General features: G+C 49.9%; 1 protein-coding gene across 10 annotated transcripts in view; it reads left to right on the plus strand.

Moving 5' to 3' along the window:
* NEDD4L (NEDD4 like E3 ubiquitin protein ligase) overlaps positions 1–10803 on the plus strand; it is a 208066-nt gene that overhangs the window by 65850 nt on the left and 131413 nt on the right. For 4 of the 10 annotated variants that reach the window (XM_045296134.1, XM_045296135.1, XM_045296136.1 and 1 more), the window contains exon 1: positions 9796–10601. In XM_045296134.1, coding sequence (XP_045152069.1) covers positions 9822–10601 — 780 coding nt within the window. In that variant the 5' untranslated portion in view covers positions 9796–9821. Of the gene's footprint in view, positions 1–1539; positions 1579–5021; positions 5076–9794; positions 10602–10803 lie in introns of those variants that run through there. The other 6 variants (XM_004703012.2, XM_004703013.2, XM_045296138.1 and 3 more) reach the window with 3 other exon arrangements.

Consider the following 10803-nt stretch of genomic DNA (forward strand, 5'->3'; position numbering starts at 1 on the left):
CTCCTCCCCCTCTTCCTCCTCCTCCTCCTCCTCCTTCTCCCTCTCCCTGCTTCACACCCGAGGTGGTGGCTCCGTAGCTGGAGCTGCTCTGCCACCAGTGGCCGCCTGCCTGCCAGCCTCCTGGTTAGTAGGATTTGTGTGCTGTGATTGAATGTCTCACCCGGCCTTCATCCTCATCTCTCTGTGGCCAGGGATGGATTCTGCATTTGCTACGGGGTCTCATGCTGCCTCTCTTTTTTGCCGCCTGGCTGCCATCCACCCACCTTTGTCTTCCTGCATGTCTGTGAAGCCGGTGCCCAGGGCGGAGCACCTTTTACCCTGCAGCGCGGTCACTTACTCCCCGGCCCCCGGCTCCTCTGTCCCCCTCCCACCCACCCTATGCCATCCCCTCCTCCAGGCATGTCTGCAAATATGTAACCTCTTTGGTATTTGGGGCTTCCATTCAGCGCTGACTCGTGGGTGGAGATCGTGCTGGGTTTTCAATGCCAGTTCAGTGTGGTCCAGGGTCTGTGTTTGCATTTCTTACAGGGCTTTGTGTTCATTTCTTAGTCCTTGTCCTGTGGCCCCATCCCCCGAAACTGCTATGTTAAAAGAAATGGGCTGATACAGGTCAGCATCCTTCTGGCTACAAGAGACCCATTGCTGCTCTGAGATGGGGGGTTTCAGTCACGGCTTTAGCCTGTTTCTCATTTCTTACTGATTTTTAAGAGATGTGCTTATTTCCGAGCATTTTGCACGTGCAAGTTCATGTACACACACACACGTCTGTGTCTGCCTTCCTCCCTAGCAGATGCTTCATCTGAATTGTGAAGAAGGGTCGGCCGACTCTCCTTTGTCCACACCAAGGACAAAGTGCCCTGCCTGTGTTTGGGAAGATGGATAGTGAGATAGAATGATGCAGGCATGCATGGATGCATTTATACAGACAGGACCGAAAGATACATTGATTTAAAGACTCTCTCTCTATATATATATATATATTAAACCAAGTAATATTGGGGAGTGGGAAGGGTTGTCTTTTGGCTTTGTTGTGGACTTCTCTTCTTGGTCCGGGTGAAATCTGGCCGTCAGAATGATTCTGCATGAAATGGTCTTCAGGTTCAGTGTTGATCAGGGCGACAGGAGCCTCCGTCCTTCTCCTGAGCAGGCCGGTAGCAAGCAAGAGGAGGTGTACAGAGTTGATTTCTTTCTCAACAGAGTGCCCATCGCACGGTCTGTCTCGTGAAGGGCATTTTTCGGGTTGCATCAGGATGGCCCTTGGTGGGTCCCCAATGACTTTCCATCCGGCGATATAGGCAGTTCATGGTTTCACATCTATTTATGAATCTTGTCTTTGGATGCGAGCCCCCTCCCCTTCTCGCTTTGCTTATAGAATAACTGGCTAAGGGTTTCTCTAAGGGTCATTTTGGAAATCACTCTTTGTTTTATCAAGAAAGAGGTGTGGACAAACACGACTACCTAGATAGACCTCTAGTCGCGCTGGCAGCTGTGAACTCAGTAAAGCTGTCTGTGGTAACCAACAGATCTTCTCTCTTGCAGACGCTGAACCCCAAATGGAATGAAGAATTTTATTTTAGAGTAAGTTTTTCACTTTTTGCTCTTTGCGGCTGATAACGAGTTTGAGGTTTTAGGAGAGATTTGTGGGGCCGGAACGCTGCCACTAGTTTTGCATAGAGAAATTCTTACAGGAGGAGAAACAGTCAGGCAGCATCTTAGTGTGTCCCCTGTTTTGAAATGCTGTGAGTCAACCAAGAAGTCCTGGTGGCCGGCGTGGGGTACTCACTGGTCTGCAGTTCGAATCCACCAGCCACTCGGAGGGACAAAGGTGAGGCTCTCTGTTCCTGTAAAGAGGGACAGTCTCAGAACCCCACAGAGGCGGTTCTGTTCTGTCCTGCTGTGTGGTCACTGTACATGGGAATCGACGTTGATGACAGCGGGTTTGTTTTGAAACCCGTACCGGTTGTCACTGAGTGGTTCTAACTCATGGCTGTGATCCTCTGCCACACAGCAGCACTGTCCCAGTGGCTTTCTCGGGCACAGACTGGCATATAGTTCTCTCTCAGAGCAGCTGCTGGGTTTGAACTGCCCACCTTTCAATTCACAGCTGAGCACTTACTGCAGTGCCACGAGGGCTCCTTACACCATGACCAAAAACCAAAAACCTCACGCCATGGAGTCCCGGTCCCACTCATAGGGACCCTGCCACAAAATCTGTATTCATTTCATCTGGGGCATTTTCAGGAAGTAAACAGAAGAACGGTGTCCCCAACTGCTATGTTGAATCTTTGCAACTCAAACTTTTCTTCTAAAAAGTAGGTAAAATGAAAAATAAATAAATAATAAAGATTAGGTAAAATAACAGCATGCTTTTTCCCTAGGATATATGGTATGGATATTTTTCCAGAAGACTTGGGTTATAGCTACTTTTAGACATTGAATAAAACTTAGAGGCTGTGTGATTAAAAAAGACTCGTAAAAAGCACTCATTAGGTTCCAATTGGCAAGCCAACTTTTGCCATTGAATATTTAGTGTGAGTGTATATGTGTAGAGTGTAGCTTTGTGTCCCACTTTAAATGTCACTAATTAGGTAAGGCTTCCTCCAGCGTTTGTATTTCCTCTGTCCAGACCAGCTGTTTGTAGAAATAACGGAACTCTATGAATTCACTCTGCGATTGCTGCTTAGTGAACTTTTGGGGTGGTTGAGATATATGTGTGTGTGCATGTGCTAAAAATTCTGGTGGTATTTATCTGCTGAGTTACGTAACCGAGAGGAAGGAAAGACCAATACTGCCATTAAGAGCTGGTCCCATTTTCTTCTTTTCCATCAGAAGAGAATTTTACGTGCTCCAAGCTTGGGTTGCTGTACACAACACCTGCTTTCTCCTCTGTCCAGAGATGTAATGTGGCCCTGATGTGTCAGCACTTGGGGTGACCATGGACAACCTCTACTCAAAGCATTTTAAAGTCCTCTATGAAGGTCTGAGAAGCTAATGGGGCCAGCCAGCTGTGACTTGGCCCTGCGCTTACTCTCAAATGCCACTTTCCATTTGTGAGTTTCCAAAGTGCTCAAGGTGTCTTTCAGTTTAACACTTTGGCCAGAATTTAAGTAAATTTTAGACTATCCTCTCCCCTACCTCCCCCCAAAATAGTGTTCCACTAATCTTGGATGCCAATGTACTAACAGTTCTATTTTGATTGGCTCTTTTTAAAGGTGCTTTAAATTTTTTCATTCTACAAACTTTTATTGAGTGCCAGATCTCTGGGCCAGATCCTGCTAGACCCCAGGGCACATTGGTCAGCAGAGCCGATGGTCAGACACTAAGCAGCGTCCATCTGCTTACTGTACCTGGAGGCTCGGGGCAGACGGATGGCCTATAGGCACAAGCTGTCCTGTGCTCACTGTTTTGTGGCCGTCCAATGTGACTTTTCCCTGCTGTCCACCTTGAACCTGATCCCTAGACCTGGGTTCCTGGGGAGACCTGGGCTGCATCTCCGACTCTACCCTGTACAACAGCTGTGGCCCAAGAAAAGCTACCCGAGCACTCACTCTCCATTTCCCTCAGTATATTCCACGAGTGAGAGAAGCTTGTTTCTAGGGTTTACCATGGGACCCGAATCCTAGCGACCTCTTGTCCATTGGAATAGAACTGTACTCCTTAAGGTTTTCAGTGGCTCATTACTTTAAAAACAAGTTCGCCAGGCCTTTCTTTTAAGGGAGACTCCCACCTCTTGATTTCCTCCACTGGGGACTCCTTGGAGAACTTACATATATACTCGAGTATAAGCCGACCCGAATATCAACCGAGGCACCTAATTTTAGCACAAAAGCCGCATTAAAAATGTGCTGGAAACTCGGCTTATACACGAGTATATACGGTACCTACTGCTATCAGTGGCAGCTCACAGTCATCCCACCTAGCCTCCCCTTAAGGTTTTTAGAGACAGTAAAATCTTATGAGACAGATAGCCTCATGTTCTCCTGCAGTTGTTTTGTTTTTTAACCACTAAGCAGGCAGGTATCAACTCAACACTTACCACCCCCACCCCCACCCCCAGCCGCCCCACTCGGTGGGATTTACTTAGGATGGTATGAAAGCACCCCGCTCCACAGCACCTTGTCTCCCTCCTGGTTGGTAAGTACTTGAGGCTCCAGGGCGCTAAGGCTCATTCTGCTGAGCTTTTGCTTAGTTTGACAAAAAGCCCTGAAAGCCCAGTTCTGAGGGTGGTCTCATGCTGAGGAGGACTGCCCTTATCTCTTTGTCCTTCCAATGGGCCAGGGCTGGGGCTCGCGAAGGGCAAGGAGCCCACACCCAGTCCAGGTCCCGATTGTCCTGTCCACAAGCTATGGGATCTTTGAACAAGTTCATTCAGCCCACTGGGGTTAAGATCCATCACAGGACTGCTTTCAGGAATACAAAACAATGGGATTTTAATATTCAACCAGGCAACAGTGCCTAGTAAGAACATGGTAAGTTGCTGTTGCTTCTATGAGATTCTTTCCCCTCATTCTTGTTACCGGGGCTAAGGGATTTCCTCAGGTGTAGACCCTAGTGAGGGAGCCCCGGTGGCCTAATAGTTACGCATTAGGCTGCTAACCAAGAGGTTGGCAGTTCCAACAACTGTATGGAACAAAGACCTTGCTGTCAACTTCCGTAAAGATTACAGCCTAGAAAAGGTTCGAGTCTGGAACACTCTCTGGTTCAATTCTCTGTTGTCACATGGGATTGACGTCCCTGGTCCCCACAAGCCGTAGGCCTTTGTGAAGCTGTGGCTCTGGGATGCCTGTTAGCAGAGGAGATTCAGGAACTTATGTCAGAAAAGGCAGCTATGAGTCTTTCCTTTGGATGTGCTTACCTGAGCAGTTCGTGTTTTTAGAGGTAGACTTCCAGAAGGGCAGACAACACGTTCACACTGGACAAGTGAGGTGGCTGCCTTAGAAAACACTGTTCTGCTTTCTTGCCCCTTATTCCACCCTTTGAATGACTCTGTTCATTTGAAATATTGTCTATGTCCTTTGTAGGTAAACCCATCTAATCACAGGCTCCTTTTTGAAGTATTTGATGAAAACAGATTGGTAAGTAGACAAAAGTTTTTTGTTTGTGTGTTGTTGTTTTTTTAAGCTAGCCTCATTTAAAAAAAGTAATTGATTTTCTAGCACCTCTTTAAAATTCTCGTTTACTTCTGATAGTGTATCTGCCCAAGGAGGATCCGCCTGTATGTCTCACTGTTAGCTTAACGTTCATAATTCTAACAAATATTTCTTGTGTTGCTAGGACAGAGACCCTGTGTGTGTGTGTCTCAGTAAATGTTGATGGAGGTCACCAGCGATAGTATTAGGCCGTACGGTCACGCTTTGATGTTGGGAATACAGAACAGTAGGCTGATCTGTAAAGAGGCCCTCGGTCCTTGTAAACACATCTTGCAGGTTTGAAAATATAAGCTAGGCTGCAAGACCGTACCTGGATCCAGACCGGATCCACAGCAGTTCTCTCTGGGGAAACAGAAATCTAATTAACAGTAGGCAGCAAAAAGTGAATCTATATTTAGCAGGTAGAATTAAGCTGTGTTTTAAAAAGCAGTAGTTCCTCAAGGGAGGAGAGTCTTAGAAAGCGCCGCTAAAGAACTCGAGATGTGCCACAGTTAGAGGACTGCTCCCAGCTAACGTCCGGTCTGACTCCAAGGGGGCAGCTCAGAAAGTCTTGCTACTTACTGGGCTTCAGTTCATATACACACCGGTCTATTCCACGTGAGACAGGTACAAACGTGTCCGTAGTCAGTGGATGGGTGTCTTCCGTGGCTTCTAGAAGGATCTGCGGGAACAGAGGTCAGCTCTCTGTTTGCTCTCTCCCCCCCTGTGCTGAAGGGCTGATCTTGATAGATTTTTCTCCAAGTCCCACAGGGACTTCTAATGAAGTTTTCAAAAAATTGAAAACACCGTTGGTGTGAACAGGGCCAGGAAAGGTGCCCCAAGAATTGTTTTTTCCATCACGACCTTGCACCTGCTCCTTCTCCAAGAGTAGCTCGGGCTTCATCTTGCCTTTCAGACATTTTGAATTCCCCAAACTCCTAGCATTGAAAAGGAGCACACTCTGGGTCAATAAAGGATGCAAAGTGGCGTAAATAGGAGAGTACTGAATACAGACCTAGTTGGGAGGCTAGGTCACGTTCAGCTACATACGTTTTGAGACTTTGTTTAATGGTTTAAGTCAGCGGTTCTCAACCTGTGGGTCGTGACCCCTTTGGGGGTCGAATGACCTTTTCACAGGGTTCACCCGATTCATCACAGTAGCAAAATGACAGTGATGAAGTAGCAACAAAAATAATTTTATGGTTGGGGAGATCACCACAACATGAGGAACTGTATTAAAGGGTTGCAGCCTTAGAAAGGTTGAGAACCACTGGTTTAAGTGATTTTGTAGCGGTAGTTTTTTACTTTGGTACATAAACGCATATTTAACATAACCGACCTTTTCTTTTTAAAACGTGGTTTCAGAAGTGAATCTGGCCTAGGGCATTTCATTTTCCAGTGGAGTGTCTACATTCAGTACTTCTGAGCTGTGTGTCTTTATTACAAAAAGAAACACGATCGTGTTACTTCCAAGCCTTTAAATTAATCTCCAAAGTGACAGGATAACTTTGTTCAATCTGTTATACTCAAATTTACCTTTCCAGGCACGTAGCTCAGCTGTTTGGTTAAGGGGGTGTTTCTTATCACCACCCCCTGCAGATGCCAATGGGAACCTCTCAGTGTTGAATAGCTCGAGTTTTTTCGGTTTACTCGAGAACTTGGCCGTCTGCGCCACTCTCACTCTAAGCTTTACATTCTTCTCCACGTTAGAAAGCCAGCACGCCCCAGCTTGCCATTCTGACACCTTGGCTGGGGAAGTATGTGGATCCGCAGCCTTTGCCTTGAGTGCAACATTGTTCCTTGGACACTATTTATTTACTAGATCGCAGTGAACAGCAGTTGCCTTTCCATGCACGAAGTTGCTTTCTGCGTATATTGAGTAAGAAACTGTAGAGGCTTGCTTTTTAAAAACTCTCTAGCATACTTCTCTCACCCTGAAGAACACTGTGTCAATTTGACAGCAGCCAGTGTTGTAACAAGCACCCCCCCAGAAGCACCCACAGACTCATTCTTCCCCTTTGAGCACGGGAACTCCTTCCAGACCAGGTACAATCAGACAGGAAGGAATTGCCTCGTCAGATGTTTTCTTTTCTTGCGAGATGTTTTAATAATCGATTTGATTATTTTTCCTTATGAGAACACACGGGGACACACACACACACACACACACACACACACACACACACACGGATTTTCCCATTTCTGCTACCTAAATGACAACTTTTGTTGAAGGCTTTACCCCGCCCGGAGCCCCCAACTTGACTTCCAGTTTGTGTACAGAGCGCTTGAGAAATCCTGTGTAAATGAAAGCTTTCTCTGAAACGGTGTTCTCCAGGATCACGCCTAGCTTTGCCCCAAGACATCTGCAGTCTGGCTCTTGTGAAACCAGGGTGTGGGATTCTTAATCCAGCTAAGACAATATGTGACTCGCTGGAACTAGACTAGTTGTTTTAACAACTAAACAAACTAGCATCCATTTCCCTCTCGCTGGTCAGCCGGGGTACTGGACACACCAGCCTTTAGAAAGAGGGTGTCGGTGTATATAAACAGAGGGTTAACCCTCTGCCCTACCCCACCCCCTCAACTCCAGAGCTGTTGACACAGTCATGCTTTGAGAACTTCAGCATAAACTTTTTTGTCACACTTTGATGCCTGGAACTCCCCCACACCCTGCATTTCTTCTCCCCCTAAATCAGTGGTTCTCAACCTTCCTAATGCCTCAACCCTTTAATACAGTTCCTTATGTTTTGCTGACCCCCAAACCATAACATTATTTTCACTGCTACTCCATAACTGTAATTTTGATACTGTTATGAATCGGGCAACCCATGTGAAAGGGTCACTTGACGCCCCTCAAAGGGTCACCACCCACAGGTTGAGAACCGCTGCCCTAAATAAGTCTCTCTGGTAAGAAACCGTTTCTGAACCATTGACGACAGCAAGCTCGTAAAGCACACAGCAGACTTTGTACTTCAAACCTGTGGCTGGTTTCTAGGGATGCACTTTCCCCTTTGTTTCTGGTCTGCTCTGGTCCCTGGCAGGTGTGTGTGTCTAGCTGTGATGAGATTGCTAGCTTCTCACTTGGACCCTTAGCTCTAGACAGCATTGGCTGGCAGCAGAGTGCTGCGGGTAAACATTCCATCCATACAGAAATCACATGCACAACTTGGTTCAGTGTTTTCTTTGTGTGTGTTTGTTTTGCCAGTGGTGGTTGGGTGTTTGGTGTGTTTGCTTGGTTTGTTTATTTCCCCTTATCCAGCGTATAGGGAGGGATCAATTTTTCCTCCCCATCTGGGTTCCTTATCTTGGGTGCGACACCTATGTTTGACCACCTCATGATACACAAGGGCCTAAAAAAAAATTCTGGGAAAACTCCATTATCTTTCACTTCCTTCTTTTCCACAAACGTTTTGACACCACCCCCCACTGCCAATATGAGTCTATAAACACATGCCTTCTAGATGAGAAGGTAGCAGGGGTGGGAGCCTGATGTTTCAGCACGGAGGGGCTTGGCCTGCATCGTGTGGGGTGTGTAATCGTATTTATAGCATGCTTTATGAGTTTGAATTCCGTCGTGATCGTGTGGTGATGTCATAAATAACAGGCTGATCCTAACATCCGATGCTGTGACAGTGTTATGTGGACACCTAAACCCCTTTCCATGGTATACTTGGGCAAGGGGCCAGGGAGGGTGGGACCCCAGGCTGTGTGGGCTGCAGGCATGACCCCCTGGCCTGCCTGGGCGACGGCGTGGCGGCGCTGGCCGGCGTGCTTGTAGGACGACGGGCTTTCGATTTATAGCAGCGAGGCCCGGCGTCTGCGCTGCCCTGGTCAGCTGTGAGAGCTCCCTGCGGGGGCCACTCTTGTCTGATGGGAAAGCGGCAGCTGAGAAGGTGCCGCTTCGGGCTCTTGCTGTTTAAAAAAAAAAAGGAAGCTGCTCTGAGAGCGAGAAGGGGGGAAGCTGGCTAAGCCTAAGCCCACGGGCTGGCATGGGGGGAGAGGGGGGAGGAAGCGCGCGGTCATGTGGCCCTGGCCATCCTACCCTCAGTCCCTGCGCAGACGTGCGTGCACTGCTCTTATCCAATCATGCCTGGAATGCCGCTCGCCACTTGGGTTATTTCTGCTATCTGTCGCTCCCGCTGCCGCAGTGCTAACGGTTTGGCAGATGGGACACTTTTTCTTGGAGTTGATGTCTTTGGGGTTTGACTTCTGGCAGTGCTGGGGCCGCTGTTGCCGCCCCCCCTCTCCCTGCCGGCCCCCCTGTGTGCCATGGCCCATCGGCTTCGGTTTCATTTTGGCTCCAGTCGGAGCAACACGGCCCCTGAATCGGAGATCCTGGACCGGGAGCGAGAGGACGACTTCTGCATGGCCTTCCACACGCTGCCCCGGCGCAGCGGCCCGCACCCGTGTGCTCAAAATGGTGGCAGCGAGTGTGGTGGCGGCGGCGGCGGCAGTGGCAGAGGTGGTGGTGGCCAGCCGGGCGGCGTGGGCTCCCTCAAGCGGAGCACGTCCATGTTCATCCCGCAGCTCCTCAACAGCCTGGAGGCGCGCCCTACCCGCAGCTCGTCGGTGCAGATCTCCCTGCAGCGCAAGGCCCAGGACGGCCTCGCCGATGACTGCACACCTCCCGATGGGCTGGCTGACGCGCTGCCTTGCGTGTGCCCGGGCCTCCGGGAGGACGGCGCTGGCCCCATGCGAAGGTCCTCGTCCCTGAGCAGCTCCCAGGACACCTCGGAGAGGGACAGCCCCGAGAGCTCTCCTCCCCGAGTACCCCGGGCCTTAGGACACCAGGCCAATGGGACCAGCCCTTGTGGCCGCTGGGCGTTCTGTGCCGCGCCTGTCGAGACCACCCCGGAGGACACTGAGGTCCCATCCACCGTGGGCATGGCTGGCCGCGAAAGCCCCCCAGGCCTGAACATCAGCGGAGTCAGGATCCAGCACCGGGCATCCAGCGTGGACACACACCACGTGAGGCTGATGCCTTTGGGGTCAGAGTCTGCTGAGCCACGGCGCTGGTCCCTGCAGCACGTTCCGGATGCTTCTGGGAGCTCCGGGAAGCGGTGCTTCATCTTCCAGTTGCAGCAGCCCCCACCAGGCCTCCAGGGTCCCGGGGGTGACTATAACTTTGGGTTCACTGGCACCAAGGGTGATCGGTTGGTGAGGTACCCCCGCATTCGGCTGGAGAGGAGCACCTCATATCCCACCCAGCCCAGAATGGAGCGGCTAAGCCCGACCGAAGGGCAGAGCCCCTCTGAGGGGCCGGCCTGCAGCAGCCGGGGACCCGAGAGCCGCGCGGCTAATTGTGTGGAGAGGACGTCCCAGGGCCAAGGCTGTATGTTTAAGATCCAGCAAGATCAAAATGCCGGGCAGCAGCACTTCCGAATCCTTGTGACCCGGGGGTCAGAGGAGACTCACCAAAGTCCGGAGGGGAGAGATCTTAAAAGCCCCGGCCCTACAGGAGCTGGCGCCCTGGTAAGTGAGCCCCACAGCTTGTCCTGGGGGGCCGGGCAAATGGCATCCTCCCTGTCGCTGTCCTGTCCAGAGGCCTTCAGGGCCAGGAATGTGTGGCCCAGTCTCTTCGTTTTCCATCCCCTGAAGCCAGTTAGCATTTCAGAATTTTAAACGTTAAACATTTTCAGTCGGTCTACCCAAAGTGAGCCAGCCCTCCCCCCCC

The sequence above is a fragment of the Echinops telfairi genome, unplaced genomic scaffold (genome assembly GCF_000313985.2).
Source record: "Echinops telfairi isolate 266 unplaced genomic scaffold, ASM31398v2 ScPeMD7_7400;HRSCAF=8409, whole genome shotgun sequence".
Taxonomy (NCBI): Eukaryota; Metazoa; Chordata; class Mammalia; order Afrosoricida; family Tenrecidae; genus Echinops; species Echinops telfairi.